Here is an 18,229-nt window from a genome sequence, read left to right as displayed (position 1 = left end):
TTAATATGTTTGTATGATGTTAGGTATTTAGGTCATTGGTGGTATCCTACAACATTTAATATAAAATTTGTACATGCTATGTTGGTATGACACATATAATGGAGTTATTGACTAAAAGTTTTGTAGTTGATAATAGTTGATAATGAGTTTAGAATTTTTAAAACTCTCCTATTTATTTTCACGCTTCTGTTATGATTTTTCACTACAAGGCTACAATTGGAACATAAAAATATATGGCGAGAAAGATAATACAAATACAATTGTCGATGTTATACTGTTGTATACAAGACCTATATAAATTAGTATCAAGTTGAAGATATGACAGGACGAAATATTTTACGACACAAGGCGAGACGGGGAAGGAACCCTGACTTCTTGTATATATGAACGTTACTTTCAATTATGAATGACAACTCAACCAGCTAATAAAGTCTTTAGAGGGGCCAAACCTAAATCATAATGTACTACGAAGCAAATGGATGAGTTACGGGAGATTTAGGCAAACAGCATTTCCTTGGATCCTTTTTGGTTTCTATCACAACATTAATGTTTTAATCTACAATACACAATTTTCGTATAAACCACATGGTTTAACAATCAAACATGTAATTGATGTTAAAAACTTTGTATGATGAATTTAATCAAATGTATTCGTAGAAGTTCTAGGCAGATTATTAGAAGTATTTGGACTTGCAGAGTACTTCATGTACTCGTAAATGAGGTTTTCCGACTGTTGATATGGCAGTCACATCGGAAGAGAAATTAGAGAATGTAGAATTACATCAGAATGTACCATTGGAGATTCTGCCTACACTTATGGCCTGACTTGGATGGGATATTCTTTCCAGAACCAAAAAAAAAATGGAATGCGCAAGTATGAAAGACAACGATATGGCAATAATTTCAGCTGTATTCCCATCAAACTTATTCAATGGAATCCACATACAAGCATGATTATTTACAATAGTATTTCAAATACTCCAAAATAAGTTCTTGTGCAAAGGATTCAGTTATCACAACATTCCACACAATTTTAACACCAAACCTACTCTTTCCCCACCTCACTTCATGCTACTTAAAAACTTGTTTTCCAAAACTCGGTATACAGCTAACAAAGTACACTACTCATCCTTTTTCTCAGCATCGGTAGCTGATGTCTCCACAGTCTCAGCTGCAGGCTCCTCTGATGGGATGTCTTCCGCCTGCCTTGGAGCTTCAGTTGCTTCGGTGGTTTCACTAGGAGTGGATCCGTCAGTTACTGGAACATCCTTCGTCTTAATAGTTCCGACCTTCACATATTTACTCATGAACTTGTATTCCCAGTCCTGTAATGCATCTAGCTCGAAAGGACCAAGGCCAGAAATATCCCCTGTCAAATCACTTTCTTCAAATGACATCTTGGCGAGAGCTCTGCTAGCGTCCTTGCCAGCAAACAATGCATAGGGCCCACCAGGACCATAGAACATCCTGAAACAATACTTCAAATGTAAGCACTCAGAGTAGATTGCAAAACACCACTATTACTATTTATATGAAATGAAAGAGAGAAAATCGTAAATATGTTTCCATAGTGCTCTACTCCGTATTTCACAAGCCATTGGAACTGGCAGGATGCAAATTTGCCTTTATAAATTCTAAACTTTTCTGAATTTTCAGTGTCCTTCAGAGTTGTTATGTTTTTCAACAGCAATCTGAATCTATGGATGATGCTTGATACAGTAATAAGATTTTTTTTTTTTTTTTTTTTTTTTTTTTTTTGTAGGGATTGACAACTTCCTCATTCAAACGAAAAAAAAAAATACAAATTGCACAATGAACACGGGCTAAATTAAACTAAGAACAAGAAGGCATCTGAGCATCAAAGTGGATGTAGAAGCACAAGGTTTGCAAACAATAAGTCAATGGACACTGGGCAGCAAGATAATAATAAATCAAGATAAAACTAGACAAACCAAGCAAGTTGGGCATCAAAGTAAGTTAGAGCTACTAGTAGCTGTAAATCTGTATTGTACACATTTTTTATGATTCGAATGGTGCATTATTAGAAGGTCTACAAACTCAAATTGCACAGATGCTTGGTTAGACAAATAAAATGTCGGAAACAAGCACATAGGAAATTTGGATTTTTTTTTTAATCATAAAAAAGATGCATTATCAGAAGGTCTACAAACTCCAGTTGCACAGATGCCTGGTTAGGAAAATAAATGGTTGGAAACAAGCAACATGAGAAGTTAGATATTTTGTTTTCCTTCCAAAGCTTTTTCCAAAAGAAACTAGTTGAATTTGAAATTCATGGTGACAGGGATATACAAGTTCCCTTTCTCTGTTAAGAAGTGGCTGTCGTATCTTTTAGCTTAAGGAGGAGGGGCATTAACTTTAAACAGTTTAGAAACCAAATGATTAATGACTGACAGAGAGCTTAACAGACCTTATAACTTCCTATACAACAATACTAATCTACTCATAGGATGCTATTATGACAAATTGACGATTTAGCAGAATTAATTCCAGTGAAAAACCAAGCAGTTGAAAAGTGGAATACAGATGAGAATTTAAAGTGATTATAATTTGAAATGTATTGGTTCAACTAATAAAACATAAAGTCCAATGCTGGTGGCGGTGGAGTGTGTGTGGGGAATGGGGATGAGGGTTGAAAAGAGAGAAGGGGGGGGGGGAGTATATGCAACTTACCCTACCATTTAAACAAGGGAGGCTATTTCTGAAACAAATTGGACAGCAACATGACCCATCACTACAGCAGCCCATTACAACCCACGCCGCTTACATTTATGTTCAAATCATATTTTACATTCTGATCAACTCATAGCACATAATAGCTCTAAAATGTAGAAGGACAAAATCTTAAACTCATCACACTTTCTATAAGTTATTCGAATGCACAAATACCAACCCAAAAATGAGATGCCAAATAACCAAATAATGAGAAACATTTAATAGGATGATGATGAACCGCACAAATGAACAATCCAAGACTACTTCAACCCTGCTTCCACCAAATACCCTTCCAGTGCATATTATACTCCAAAACAGAAACATATCCACCATAGCAATCGTATAAAGGATAGGAAAAACAAAGTGAAAGACTGAAAACCAACTAGATAAAGTTGTAATTTTACATTTTAAAATTCACTTGCCATTGTAATTTGTCAATCAAACCCCCATAGTCATTGAAAACACTAACTTGGAGCCTCTCCTACGCACCCAACTAGTCGAGGATTGTACTCACAAGTCACAACTCAAAAGACATACCACATACACACAAGCAAATAATCAGCACAAACAGCATACTAAACAAATCCTTATTACACTCCCCAGCCTACAGCGGCAAAACCCCTAAATCACATATACTGCAAGCTTAAGCTTTTATACCATAAAATACAAATTCAACACCAAAATCTAATCAAACACATGAAGAACAACGATACTAATACACAGATAAATCATAAATAATCACAATTAGCAGCAATAGAGAGTTCAGTCAAAGATACACCCAAATAATGAGATAAAACCCACAAATAATCAAAGTTCAAAACTTTAATCAACCAATTAAAAAAATACCTTTAAAAAAAGCAAGTAGAACCCTAAAATCGTCCAAATAAAATAAATCAATCAAACCCCCAATAATAAAATTGAACCAATAATACAATAACAAAATCCAAACCCCAGAAAAATTCAACAACTCAAACACATGAATAATTATATACAACCAATAATACAATTACAAAATCCAAACCCCAGAAAAAATCAACCTTCCAAACACATAAACAATTATATACCAATAAAAAAAATTAAAAAATGGAGAATTAGAATTAAACCTGCTCTGAGAAACATCATAGATCTGACCCTTAATAGCCATAAGCAAAGGCTTCTTAGGATCAGTACCATCATACTGCTTCAATTCATCTTCATTAATCTCACCAAGTTGAACAGGAGGAGGCAACGGCTCCATTTCTTCTTCCATAGACCTATGACGTTGATGCTGAGGAGTTGATGATCCAAACAACCCAGAAATCATGTGGTAGAAAGCCAAACTTACTGCAATTACAGTGAAGAAAGTTGCAGGGGATAATCCTGTGTATGCTGTGATTGATTCTTTCAGAGTTTCCCATAATTCTAACGCCATTTTTGATGTGGGTTTTTGATGGAGGAGCAGTTGAGAGGTTTTTCTTGAAGGGGGTGGATTTTTGTGCTTGAATTTAACTTTGAATGTTCAATTTCGCCCTCTTTGGCTGACCTATGAAGGAGGAGAGAGAAACAAAAGGGAAATTTCGAGATTTGGAAAGGGAGTGATGATATTTGATTGGGATGCGAAATTTTTCAGGAAAAGGTAGATAGATTTTTGGTACTTGGGCAATTTTCACATTTTTCTGTGTTCTATTCTTTTCATTTACTCCGTATTATTTTTGTTTATTTTTTTTAATCCATTGTTGCCGACTTGCCGGTAATAGCAATTGGTACTTCTTCCGTGTTTAAATACGGAGTAAATGAAACGTTTTGGCTTTTACAGAATTTTAGAAGAAATCTTATTAGGCTACTATGTATATACGGGGTCATTTACTCATCCAATCAACAAATAAGTAAAAACATTATATGCTCATTTGTTAAATAAATGAGCAAATGACTCAAGTGTACGGTATACCCGACTGTATATAACAAATTCTAATTTAAGAAATGTTAAGTGATATGGTTGAGGAGATAGAAGAAAGTAAGGGATATTGTGGGACCATTAGTTAGTAAATGTTATAATACTCGTATTAAAAAATAAAGAGAATATTATTTTTAAAAAAATGAGAAAATTACTAAAAAAAATAAAGCGTTTCATATATTTAAAGACAGTCGGGAAAAAAAACGTTCATATATTTACGCGGTGGCCCATCTAGTAGCTAGATGGGATATACACAAAAACTCAGAGTTTGTTTGTATGAACGTTTTCACCAAAGCATTATCGCTTTGGCGGAAAATGATTTGATTTAATACATGCCGGCATAACGTTTTCCCTAATAAAAAAATCCTAAAGGGAGATAATTAGAAGGATAATATTGGGAAGAAGGTGGGTGTATGAACTATGGGTCTATGACTCTATGGTCTATGGATGCTCTTCTTGGCTTCTTTGCCTGGAGCCCCAACCCAACAACAGTGAAACCTTCCCTTATTTTGTGTAATAGTTGCGGATAAAAAAAAAGAAAAAAAAACATTTAGTATTATTGTTTTATGTACGTTTTTTTTATTGCTAAACATTTTATATATCATTTATTTGTAATAAAAAAAATTGTAAAAATGACACATTAATAAAAGAAATTATACATTATTACAAGATTCTCATTGATGTAAATTTTTTCCTTACTTTATTCCATGGAAATATGGAATACATTGTGTGAAACATGTTAATAGTCCCTATACGTGTTGATGAGAAATCGTATTCAAATTGCAAATTGGTGCAATTATAATGCGAATAAAGGCTTGTTCTGATTGACTGAACTGAATTAGACTTATTGGAGATGAACTGAACTGAATATGTCATGAGAGAAGGAAATTAAGAATTGAATTAAATTGAACCGAAAATAAGCTGAAGAAAACAGTCCATAACACATGTTGCATTTTATGTAGTTTTCCCCGGTGTTACAAGATGTCCAAGACATGAGCATGAGCATGAGCATGAGCACGAGCATGATATTATATGAATTTTTTAGATGACTGAAGTTGTGAAAGGTGAAGAGAAACAATTCTCATATTTACTACCCTTTACCAATTTATTTTCAAACTCGTACATATTATAAATTAAACAACTACTCACTTTAATAGTCATTTTATACGAAAGTAGTTATTATCCAACAACTGATTTATTTTTAATTTATTTTTGACAAAAGGTAACAGCTACTTAACTTTAACACAAATTCGATAGTCAATAATCAAATTCGATAGTCAAATTAGCTCACACAACACAATGACCTTCTAGTAGCTGATTTATAATTGTCAAACGAAGCAATTGAGTAATACCATGTGGTTGGACAATGAGGAGTCTCGTAGTCTCAATATAACACACTAACTTACAAGTAACAACTAGTCTCGAGTCGTGCTGTTTTCTTTTCAACGCAATCATACCCGATAATTCAGAGCCTACTAGACTCTGACTAATTCGGATCTGAGTCGAACCAAAGCTCAATTGAGGGAAAACTCTTCCCAAACCTGAGACATTGACTAACTTAAAACACTCCCTTATCAGTCGATCTATGTACTTGTTGGTAATCGAGCCGTGTTGCAATTTTCAATTCTTAAGAGGATTAACAAGCATATGATGTCAAAAAAAAAAAAAAAAAAAAAAACAAGCATATGATGTCAAGGTAAACAAATACTAGTAGAATGGAGTAATTTTCTTTATGAAACACTTTGTTCTTCTTCCCTCCATCTCTTTTCCTAAGAAGATAAAATGAACCAAGGAATCCTACAATGGAATCCCTCTTCTAAAAGCCCATTTCCTCTCTCCTCATCCTTTCCCTCACCAATCCAATTCATCCCCAAATTCAAACGCCTCAATCTAATCTCAGCAACCCTAAATTCCCTTGAAGAAGAACAAAAATTACCCGCAAAAGAGAGAAGAAAGCTCAGGAATGAGAGGAGAGAGAGTAAAGCTTTTGATTGGAAAGAAGAAGTTGAGATGAGGCTGATTAAGAAACCTAAGAAGAGATATGCTTCTTGGACTGAAGAACTCAATCTTGATACTTTGGCCCAATTGGGCCCTCAATGGTGGGTCACTCGGGTTGCTCGGGTCAATGGTCATGAAACTGCTGAAAAGCTTGCTCGTTCTCTTGCTAATAATTACCCTGACATTGATTTTAAGGTAATTTTGAGAATTTTCAGTGTTTTTGGCATATGGGTTTGTGATAATTTGAAGTTATTGTTGTAGTTTGTTGAATTGTTGTTGCTGTTGTTGTTGTTGTTTGTTGTTGGGAGGTTCGAAACTGTGACTATCGTACAAAATGACAAACCCTCCGTCTTTTTTCATGTTGCAATTCTCTGCAAATGCAATTATTTTGGTGATGTGTTTGTTATATACTTTATAGACCTTATAGTGCTGTGTTATGGGAAATGGTTGTTGGTTATGTGTTTAAGTGAAAGAAATATGAGGTTTTCTTTTGATGATGATGCTTATCTAATGAAGTGGTCAATCATGAATATACTTGTAGATCAATAGTGATCGAATTCGAGTTACATTGGGATTAAACAATAGCAATTTGTGACTTGAGGTGTTGACATTATGCTTAGTTGTGAAGTGCAATTTTACTCATGGAGTCATAGTGCATCATTGTGGAGTCTGCTATTACTTCCTCCGTCCGAAAATAGTATTCATGATTTTAAATGTAATGTGAAAATCCTTAATATAAGGGCTTAGGACAATGTGACATTCTATTGTGGATGGTTCACTGTTGAAAAATCTGATTCTAGGTAGATGGTATTTGGATTTGTGTAACATGAAACTAATCTAGAAGTTACTTGATAACTTTTGCCCTTTCTTTCTGGTTATATGAACATCATGCTTGAACTGAGCTAGGATACTTGATGTCCTTCTTGTTACTGCAAAGTACAATGAAGAGTGAAGTATATCTATAGACCATATTCACTTTTTAAACAATTCTTACTATTTTTTCAGCTTTATCTGCCTGCAGTACAAGTGAAAAGAAAGTTGAAGAATGGTACTCTCTCCATCAAGCCAAAACCTCTATTTCCTGGATGTGTCTTTTTGAAGTGTGTGATGAACAAAGAGATACATGACTTCATAAGAGAATACGATGGCATAGGAGGATTTGTTGGATCCAAAGTTGGAAACACGTAAGCTATTATTAACTCCTTTTCCTGCTTTGTTTGCAATAATTAAATCTTTCACTGGTTTGACGCTGGTGGTGGTGCTCTTTTTTTCGAGACGTTGGTTTTGATGTTTGTTGGCTTCTCAAAACATTTGTCCCAATTGCATGGAGATAAGTTAGGCTTTTTTGAGTTCATATGGTTTTGTTGTGAAACTTTGTCATATCCCACGACATGAGCCAAACTAATTTATTGATTGATGGTTGTGTTGTGAAAAGGGTTGGCCATTAGGGTTGAAATAAGCGTTTGCCTTTTTGTTTCCAGCATTTATGATCACTTATCAACCATCTAAGCTGTGTGTCACCAAAGTTAATGAAGGCGTGGAGAGAAGTATTACCATTATGATTTTTGTGCTGAAAATCTAGGAAAAATAGCTAAACAATAGCAACACATACTACTAACCATGTCTTATGTAACAACTATTATCCAATTTTTGCTTTGGTTAGTCATACACTTGAATTTGCGTCTATGAAGAATGGTAGGTTTATTCACAATTAGAATAGCTTATAAATAAAATGCATGCTGTAAATGGTGTTATTAGTACATTGTGAATGTAATGTACTCAGTTTTTATGTTGTAGAATTTTAAAGTTGTAGAATTTGATCAGTTAAATGCTGCATGTGGCATGTTATTATGTCATACTGTCCATTGAACCTCTGCTCTAATTAGAGAGTAACTTCTTCAAGACTAAAATTGGTATCAATACATGACTCAACAGGCCTTGGATTCAGGATTACAACTTTGCTTTTATTTCCTAAACCAAAGTAAACTTTGAATCTTCTATGCTGAATTGTACCTGAGGCAAACCTTTAAGGCGTTGACTTTGCTATGTTCTGTCTATTTCTTTATCTCCAGACATGTATCACTCCTCAGTAAACAAATTGCACTTACAGGCTCAATTTGGCAGCATTAACTCGCTTTTCTTGAACAACAATTTATAAGTTGTAGGCTTGTAGGCTGTAGCTGTTAACTTTAACAGTCTATTTGGTAGATGGTAATAAATGACAGTAGTGGTATTGAGGTTATGTGTAATTTTGCAAGGAAAGACACATGCCAACGTCCATATTAACATTGCTCATATTCTTGTATTTGTTTTCCTTTCATAGATTTCCAATTCCCAACCAATGCCACACCTGAAATGGTTATTACTGTTATGAGTGGTAATAACTTATAAAGTTGCGTTACAATGGACACATACATACTGATTTTTTCCTTAAAATATACACACATATCTTCAACCAATACCGCCATGTATACTGCCTAGTGCCTAAAAACGGGCCATGAATGGCTAGTTATTACACAAATAATTTCCATCTTTGATGATGCATGACGAAGTGGAACATTTATAAGCTTTTTACATGAAGCAAGTGATTTTAGGTAAATGTGATCATATTTTTCTTGCTGAGTGTGAGGGAAACCTCGTTTGTTTTTTTCGTGGCCAGGTCATTCCTGGGTACATTACCAGACCAGTGGAGTTAAATCTGTTATGCCGTGTTTTCAGGAAACGACAAATAAACAAGCCCAGACCAGTGTCTGAAGATGACATGGAAAAAATATTTAGACAAGCAAAAGAGGAGCAGGAGAAAGCTGATCAAGCCTTTGAAGATGGTCAGAAACCAGTACTTAGCTCTGAAGTGCCTCAGCTTGAGTCTGAGTCTGGTTCTTTGGAAACACTCATTGATTCAAGTCCAAAAAGACGAACCACAAAGACTTCAGAGTCTACTCCAAAAGGAAAAAAGAAAAAGATTCCGAAAATTGGTTCAACTGTTAGAGTTGTTTCTGGATCCTTTGCAGAATTTTCAGGCATCCTCAAGAAGGTGGACAAAAAGAATGAGAAGGTATGGTATTTCCACTGCAGTAATAGTTTGGGTGTGCAAAACTTCAGTCACAATCTCTTTAACTTTTAAAAGGAATTATTGGAAATATCTATGTTGATCAACAAAATAACTTTTAATAGGGCTGCTTATAAGAGCAGTTTTCACTATCCGTAATGCCATTAATGGACCTTCCCTGAATTAAACGCCTGATCTTTTATAGGTGACTGTTGGATTCACGCTATTTGGCAAGGAGACCATAGCTGACTTAGACTTCAAAGAAATCGCAGAAGAGGCAGTGTAACACCCTTTCTAATGTGATGGGTATATGTTACAAACCCTGTGTAGTATTTTCTCTTGTAATAATAGTAGTCTTCTTTTTGTAAAAGTAGTCTTGATTTAGATGAATGAATGTAAATTACAAGAGAATGTGTATTACGAGTACATATTTTTTTTTCAGAAGTATAAGCTGTGCAATTATCCCCTTGATTTTGTATTTCTGAAATACTAGTACGGAGTATTAGAAAGAGGTATTTTGCAGGATGGGAGTTGATGTCTTAAATTTCAAAACCAAAGAAAAAAAAAATTAAGTGCTCTTGGTTAATTGATTTTCTTTTCACCACTCAAAAACACCATACTAAACATGCTTAAAAAATAAAAAAAAATTTATCAAGACTTCGTTAAAGACACATGGAGAATTACTTTCATTCTAATGTAACCTATATAACTCGAGGTGACAATTTTTTTTTTTTTTTTGGGAAAGAGCTGACAATATCTAACATAACACGATATGAAGTCGACATGAAACCAACCCGAACACAATCCGTTTATAGAGTAATCAAATTATGCAATAATCATACATTTTACACTATGATTTTGTGAACAACCACAAAATCTAAGAATGAAATTACGAACCGGGCGGTTCAGTAAATAATCCGGTTTACATTAAAACTTTAACAAATGAAAAAACCGGAAAGCAAATCAAACCCACCATTCACAACGTCACATTTTTATGTTTCAAAAATCAAAATTGCAGCTTTTCTCATTTCTTGCTTTCCCTCTTCAATTCACTTGATCTTTCTCTCTCCTCCATTGTCGTCTTTCACAAAGCACAATTTACTGACTGTAACAAAGAAAGCAGAAAATGGGTGTCACTAAATTGTGGGATATTTTGGAATCCTGCAAGAAAACTTTACCGCTTCACCATCTTCAGTGAGTTTTTTGCATATATATTCCAGTTTTTCATCTCTCTTTTGATTTCTTTGTGCCAAATTCTCGAACCCGTTTGTATTTCTTACTAATTTTCTTTTTAATTTTGTTTGCTGTTTATCAATTTTTACGAGTTTATGTTTTGATGGTAACATTGCTCGTTTAAATTACACTATCAATGTTACTATACATTTCGGACACCCCGGAAGTATTGTTGTTTGATTCTAAATTCTAAGCTTTAAAGATGATTTCTTTCTCAGGGGTTATGGCCAATTCCTATTTAATTGACATTCAATTGGGTTAACTTCAATTCAAATTTTTGTATTACTAAAAAATTGAGGGTTTTTTTTTTGGTTGATTTTATTCTTCATTTGGGTTTTGTAGCTTTATGTTTCATATTTGATGATGAATTAATAAGATTTAATTAATTTGTGGGTAAAATGTTTATGTAATTCTTGAAAATTGGGGGTTGCAGGAATAAGAGGGTGTGCATAGATCTGTCATGTTGGATGGTGCAGCTGCAAAGTGTGAATAGGTCACACTGTGCAATGAAAGAGAAGGTTTACCTAAGGGGTCTTTTTCACAGATTAAGGGCTCTCATTTCTTTGAATTGCAGTGTTATTTTTGTTACTGGTATGCCCTCTTTAACCTTGTATTATTTCGCCATTTCGGGTTTTTTGCCTTTCTATGCATGCTTTCATTGTGGATGGAATGATAGGCTTAGTGATTTTGTATTGAGTTTGTTACAAATTCTTGTAAAAGACAGTCTGATAGTGTTAGTTGAACTATTAACTATTGAAGTTACACAACTTAATTAGGTAAAATCTTAGTCCTTTAGTGATCAATGAAGTTCCAAGCGAAAAGTTTAGAACAAAAATGTTTAAAGCTTAGGAAAAATATGTATATCGTATCAAGCTAACAGGTTTGATTAGAAATGTTAATTTAGATGGTTTAGAATACTGAGACTACTTATGTGATTGTTGATTTTGTGCTTTTGTGTGAAAATGAGACTTTTTTCGACTTTGTATGACTTGCATAAATTGACAATCAGAATAGAGCTCCCTGAAGTCTAATTTCAGTATATCTTCATCATCATTATTTATGTCATCTTTGTTTTATAATAGACGGAGCTATCCCAGCCATCAAAATTTCTACATATAGAAGGCGCTTGAATTCAGTAAATGAGGTAGATATCTGTAGCTGTATGTTGTTTTCTCTCTTAAGCAAAGAAAAGAGAATAAAACTATCATTGATTCTTCTTGACATGTTAAATCAAGACAGGTTACACAAGATGATGTAGACAGACAAAAAGTTACATCCCTTCGAAGAAATATGGGTTCTGAATTTTCATGTATGATCAAAGAGGCAAAACTCCTAGGCAAGGCGCTTGGTATCCCTTGCTTAGATGGGTATGTTTATTGCTTTTTTTGTTTTTATTAGGCAACAGCAGATCTGACTTTAACACTGAGTGTTAGTATTTCAGCTGAAGATATTAAGGTCACTTCTAGCTGGCTTACAGAGAATTTTTTCTTCCTTTGTTTACCTCTAGTTTTCTTCTTTCCTTCATGTTTTAAAATTAAGCCGATGTTTAGATGTGTTTTTATATAATTATGATTCCCAGTGTTCAAATTATAAGAAAAAAGATTGGATGCAGTTCTTTTGGGACTATATGTTACATTCTGCCATATATCTAGCTCTTTATGACTCCCCCCTCCCTCACCCTCAAATTATGGAAGTCAACCTTTTTATGCCACTAGTTTCATGGAAATAATATGGGATGATGTCAGATGATCAGTTGTGAATGTGTGGTTCTTCGATTTACAAGAGGCAGTACGGTATTGAACTTTTTTATAATTTTTTGTCTTCTAAATGTTTCAGGATTGAAGAAGCTGAAGCACAATGTGCTTTACTAAACTCAGAATCACTGTGTGTAAGTAGTATACCCTTTTACTGGGGAGAAAGGAGAATCTCAATTGCTATAAGTTTGATGTTTCCCATATTTATTTCAGGATGGATGTTTCACTTCAGATTCAGATGTCTTCCTTTTTGGTGCAAGAACTGTGTATAGAGATATATGCCTTGGTGAGTGGTGAAATTTAAACTGCCTCTGATTTGTTTGATAACAAGATGCACTTTAGAACATATATAACTTGTTTGATTGATGAATAGATAAAGGAGGATATGTAGTTAGCTACGAGATGAATGACATAGAGAAAAAACTTGGACTTGGAAGACATTCACTGGTGAGCTGTTATCTTAGCTTGGACATCTGTTCATCTGGTCGAGGAGTACGGCTCTAGTTGACAACTTAATTGTCTTTCAGGTTGCCCTTGCCCTTCTTTTAGGAAGTGATTATTCTCATGGAGTTCGTGGGTTTGGACCTGTAAGTATGAAAACCTAGTTTAACTTTCTTCAAGGTGGAGTTTGCAACTGTGCATCAGCATGCCAGGTTGTTAAATCAATTATTTTTCACTTGGTTACAGGAATCAGCATGCCAGGTTGTTAGATCAATTAACGAAGATGTTGTTCTTCAACGTATTACTTCAGAGGGTATATCTTACTTGACATCGTTAAAAACCTCAAAGAAACAAGGGAAAATATCTGAGCGCCGTGGGAAAGAGAACTTTCCAGATCCCCAAATAAAAGCTACTGGTAGGTCAAATTGACATTTAAAAGTTAACCATTGCATACTTTATGCACCTGTTCTGGATTGCCAAGTATATAGCAAGAAGATGCACACACTCACTGTATAGCCTGAAACTTAGTAGAAAGGTTAGTGCTTGTAGAAAAAGTATATAAGTATATTTGCAAATGGGAGTAGTGTATAAAACAGTGATAGACATAAATCCTGGATTACAGATAGTGCTTTCCATATTTGGAGTCTTTTTTTTTTTTTTTTTTTTTTTTTTTTTTTTTTTTTTCCGGGTGTTGGTGGTGGTGTCCTGGGGAAGGTGACATACTTGCAAAAAGGTATGGGTGGAAAACTGGCTATAGCTATTACTTAGTTGAGGATTTTTCTTATTTATGGGGAGGGGATGGTTACAGTCTTACACAAGCATAGTTAGTATAGCTATAATGGTTAATGGCATGTACTTCATTGAGAAAATCTCTCAATTTCATGATGTTTTTCCATGATAAAACTAGACTTTCTTTATAATTTTTCCTCTTTTCTCAGGTCATTTAGTTATTTAATGCTTGTCCCTTCATTTATAATTTAATGTGCAAAATGCAAGCGGACAAACTTACTTTCAGCTGCATGATTTGTCATTCATTTTTTATTGGGACTTTTGATGTGGGTGTGTTTCAAAGTTAAAATTTTGACACACATTGTGTTGGTTTCCATAATAAGTAAGTTGTGGACCAGTATATCTATGAGAAATCTTTGAATAGCTATCTCGTCATTTTCCTTCAGGAGATCAGCTCCCTCTAAAAAAAGATTATGAAGTTTTGCCAGTAATTGAAGCATATATGAATCCAAAGTGTCACTTAGCAGACTCCGATTCTGTGTACAGGTAATGCCTATATATTCCTGATACTGTTTTTATTTGATTTTGACTCAGTGGTACGGTTTTTTGTTTTTCTGTATTCCTAATTATCCACTAGGTCAGTCTGGTTGGTTTTACAGTTGTTAGGCTAAAGTAAAATATTCTCACTCTTCCTATACTGCATGTCTTTGCTATCTTGTTTCTTTTGTTTCTATTTTTTGTAATGATCCAAGTATGGAATTGTAATCTATATCATGCATAAGTATCACATTTTTTCTTAAATTTGTAGTTTGTTAAGGGGAGATATTTGAAGACAAAGTTTAGGGGTACCTGTATGCAAAGTTTTCATTATATTTGCTTCTTTTACCAGGGGATTTTGTTCATATGTTTCAGGGTCCTTGCTGTGCATCCTTTTAAACGTGCTGAGCTTCAGGAGCTTTGTTCTAAGTTCTTTGACTGGCCTCCTGAGAAAACAGGTTCTTGCTATTTCAGCAGATACTTGAATAAGTTTACTGTTTAGCAATATCATTTATGTGACATTTCGTTGTCTACTAACTCTACTTTAGTAACTTTACTAATGTGAGGAGACAATTTATTGAAAATTTACATGTTACAAAGTAAGGATTGGAGAGGTTTCAGAAGTATATCACCGTCAAAGTGATGATATGACTAAAATTATAGCTTTTTGAAAATTTAGTTTTTAAATATGTCTATTATCGTCAATCAAGCATTATGTCGAATGTTGTGGCTGGAAGCTATTGTTTTTCAACTAAATTGGTTAAATCTACTCTGTACTACAGTCATGGATCGTCAGGTTTCCTGACTCAGATTGTCATGACCTTGTGGGAAGACTGGGAACCCTTGGGAGTATTAGTTTTTCATAGTCTAGGGTTCCTTCTAAAAAAACATGTGTAGACACCCTATGTGAAAAATTCCCTACAACATGGCCAATAACAAATGTGATGTCCTTCATCCATCATGTAGTAACTACTAACTAGTTACCAACAGCTCTCTTGCCTTGCACTCTTTTATAAAGTTTGATGAATTTTACTGATGATTATCTCTTAATTGGTAGCTTCTCAGTATTATCTTACAGTTTCAAAATGAAACCTTTTACCTTTTTATGTCAAGATAATTGGTATGCAATCATTTTTGAGATTATCCTTCTTTTGTTGAACCTATTTCAGATGAGTATATCCTTCCAAGGATTGCTGAAAGGGAACTGCGGAAATTTGCTAATTTGAGATTGTCTTCCTCACGGTTAGGAGCTGCACTTCCATTGGACACAGTAAGAGTTCTTTTATCTGATATATTAATAATCTGTTGCTCATTCTTTCTTTTGTGCCAAGAGTGTGTGGTGGGGGAAAAGGTAATTTTTATTACAAATTCATCTCTCTGTAAGAAACTATTCATTGAGAGACCATGATTTAGTCTTTTACATACATTGTGAGTTTGTGACAATATGATAGATCAACTCTGATTCGTCTCAGCATTGGAATACACTTAGATAAAATTATCCTTTGGACTGAAAAAGTTGCCAGCCTTATTAAGATACACTGTAAAAGTTATTCTTTTGATCTACATTGCAATATAAATATGGGAATATTGCTCAATAACACGATCTCTATATTTTAATAATAGCACCATTTATTTACATGCTCTCTAGTGTGCACCCTAGCAGTTATACCTTTGAATGCACCACCCTCAGGATATGATCTATTTGATGCCAGCCATTGCTTAGCCAGAAGAGTTTTATGTACAACAGTCTTTCTAGTATCTAGGTTTGCACCAAATGACAGTAGTAACAACCTCTCCTCCAGTGAGGACTAATAAGATACGCATCATGACAAATCCGATAAGATGATAAAGATCGTGAGTGTGTTTTGATAAAAGTCATAATCCTTGAAAACACTAATCAGATTTCTGGTTTTAACTTTATTTATTCATTTATTTTTTAATTTGCCTATCCCATCGACAGATGCCCGTAAAATGTCCTATTTCTGAAGTTCGCAAGCTTAGAAGAGTACAAGGTAAAGAATGCCTTGAAGTTTCATGGGAAGATTTTGATGGCCTTAAAACTTCTGTAGTACCAGCTGATCTTGTACGGAGGTAGTAATTAATCCTTAGCTTTTCTTTTCGTTCTCTTTTAATTTTCTATGTCTATTGCCGCAAACAGCAGTCAATCCTGGGTAGATTGTCCTATAGGTGTCAATTTTCCTAATTAGTAATGACCATCACATTTCTCCTACAGTGCTTGTCCTGAGAAGATTGCAGAATTTGAGGAAAGAAAAGCTCAAACAAAGAAGCAGAATCGCCGGAAAGCAAGGCCAAATAAATCAGATGACACGGCTTCTATGGCTAAAGTTGATGCAAAACTCCAAAGCCTGTTACTCGACATTGAGTCTAAGGACAATGCTGGATCCAAGTCAGCCTCAAATCATAACAGTTGTGAACCAAAGAGGTCAGAAGACGTAGCTTCTAGAGGTAGCCTGTGGGCCGGGTCAGATCCAGCCCACTTAATGGGTGGGTCGTGTGTGGAACTTCCAACCCACCAGCCGGGTGTCGTTGGAAATGTTGATCATAGAACTAAAAGCCCGCTAATCGACGTTGATTCTGAGGACAATGCAAGATACAAACTAACCTCATGCAACAGCTCATCCACATCAGTAAGCAGCATTGAAGACTTAACAATTTCTGACACATTTTTGGATGAAGAATATAATAATTATAATAATCCTGAGCTTCAAAACAAAAATAATAATACTAGTATGGATCACCAATTAGATCATCCAACTAGTATGGAAACTGATGTGATCGATCTGTTGAGCCCATCTCCGGTACCAATGACACGCTATGTGTCAAAATGTAAGGGTAATGTAGAACTAGTTAATGTTATAGATCTGAGTGACTCCTCGGACATGGAAATATCACCTGATCATGCTCGGAAAGCACAAGAGCTCAGGCAATTCCTGAGCAGCATCAAAGAAGATCTATCTTGAAACCAATTCATATAGAAATAGTGAATGTATATTAAACTGTATTCTTTGTTTATCTTAGCTCTATATTTGTATCAATGTGAGCTTTGTTCAATGGTAAGTCTAGCTTCTTCTGATTATAATTGTGGTTTGGGCATATTCCTTGTAAATTTCTTCTCACCACTTCTTGCAGTAACAATTAACCTGTGCATCGCCCACTCATTTTAGTCATCTATGATCTATCATCATGTTTTAGAAGACTGAGATAACATAAGGCTACTAGTCTAATGCTATTCAATGAGTAATTAGGTGCAAAAATTGGATTAGTTGTTAGGAGGACCATTAAATGGCTTTAAGCACATTCAGTGAGGGGTTCTTAGATGTACTAGACCTTGTACAATTACATAAAATTGAATCTTGGCTTCATAATGCAATAAACCCCAATAAGATTTGAACTCAAAATCAACATGTATTAGAATGATCAATTTTGAGCCCATAACTCCTTGATTCCTTATCAACGAGCCAAGGTATTTACTCTTGCAGTGATTGAATTCATCTTACCAAGCAAAGTTTGGTCTAGTGGTAAGATTTGCATCTCCCGATCTTGAGGCTATAGGATCTAAAAGTGCGGATTTTCTTACCTTTCCCTCTCACTTTTAAAGTGTCTAGCTCGCTAACTCGAGCCAGGTTGACCTGTGAGAGGTTCCAACTCGATAGGGCCGTTCTCTTTACCAACCCAACAAAGCTTATTGAATTTATCTTGCACGCCTTTAACGTTGCCCCGCTTAAAGTTTCCATGCTACTTTAGTGTGTGGCCATCCACACCATGTGGCAAGTTAATCCACACCAAAACATTGATCGAGTA

General features: G+C 34.8%; 3 protein-coding genes across 4 annotated transcripts; 2 read left to right on the top strand and 1 right to left on the bottom strand.

Annotated features, from left to right (window-relative positions):
• Positions 1 to 892: 892 nt before the first annotated feature.
• LOC110729678 (membrane steroid-binding protein 2-like) lies at positions 893 to 4,469 on the bottom strand. The gene is made up of 2 exons (XM_021909452.1): positions 3,837 to 4,469; positions 893 to 1,467 (listed from the first exon to the last, which is right to left on the bottom strand). Exons 1-2 carry the CDS (start codon positions 4,142 to 4,144, stop codon positions 1,122 to 1,124), a joined length of 654 nt encoding a protein of 217 aa, XP_021765144.1. The 5' UTR covers positions 4,145 to 4,469; the 3' UTR covers positions 893 to 1,121.
• A 1,673-nt stretch (positions 4,470 to 6,142) lies between these two features.
• LOC110729677 lies at positions 6,143 to 10,160 on the top strand. Its single transcript, XM_021909451.1, has 4 exons — positions 6,143 to 6,859; positions 7,670 to 7,848; positions 9,383 to 9,719; positions 9,919 to 10,160. Exons 1-4 carry the CDS (start codon positions 6,449 to 6,451, stop codon positions 9,997 to 9,999), a joined length of 1,008 nt encoding a protein of 335 aa, XP_021765143.1. The 5' UTR covers positions 6,143 to 6,448; the 3' UTR covers positions 10,000 to 10,160.
• A 514-nt stretch (positions 10,161 to 10,674) lies between these two features.
• Positions 10,675 to 17,562, top strand: LOC110729676 (flap endonuclease GEN-like 2). Of its 2 annotated transcripts, XM_021909448.1 has the most exons (14): positions 10,675 to 10,907; positions 11,380 to 11,537; positions 12,029 to 12,090; positions 12,186 to 12,313; positions 12,783 to 12,834; positions 12,914 to 12,986; positions 13,074 to 13,147; positions 13,228 to 13,287; positions 13,388 to 13,556; positions 14,317 to 14,416; positions 14,783 to 14,865; positions 15,577 to 15,677; positions 16,368 to 16,498; positions 16,641 to 17,562. In XM_021909448.1, the coding sequence occupies exons 1-14, from the start codon at positions 10,840 to 10,842 to the stop codon at positions 17,386 to 17,388; spliced, it is 2,007 nt and encodes a 668-aa protein (XP_021765140.1). In that variant the 5' UTR covers positions 10,675 to 10,839; the 3' UTR covers positions 17,389 to 17,562. The 2 variants fall into 2 exon arrangements, with proteins under 2 accessions (XP_021765140.1, XP_021765141.1); XM_021909449.1 differs by lacking the exons at positions 10,675 to 10,907; positions 11,380 to 11,537 and having other exon boundaries at positions 12,182 to 12,313.
• The last annotated feature ends 667 nt before the right edge of the window (positions 17,563 to 18,229 follow it).

This window comes from Chenopodium quinoa, unplaced genomic scaffold (genome assembly GCF_001683475.1).
Source record: "Chenopodium quinoa cultivar QQ74 unplaced genomic scaffold, ASM168347v1, whole genome shotgun sequence".
In the NCBI taxonomy this organism is placed as follows: domain Eukaryota; kingdom Viridiplantae; phylum Streptophyta; class Magnoliopsida; order Caryophyllales; family Amaranthaceae; genus Chenopodium; species Chenopodium quinoa.
The sequence above is the reverse complement of the archived record's forward strand: the minus strand, read 5'-3'. Positions and strand labels throughout refer to the sequence as shown.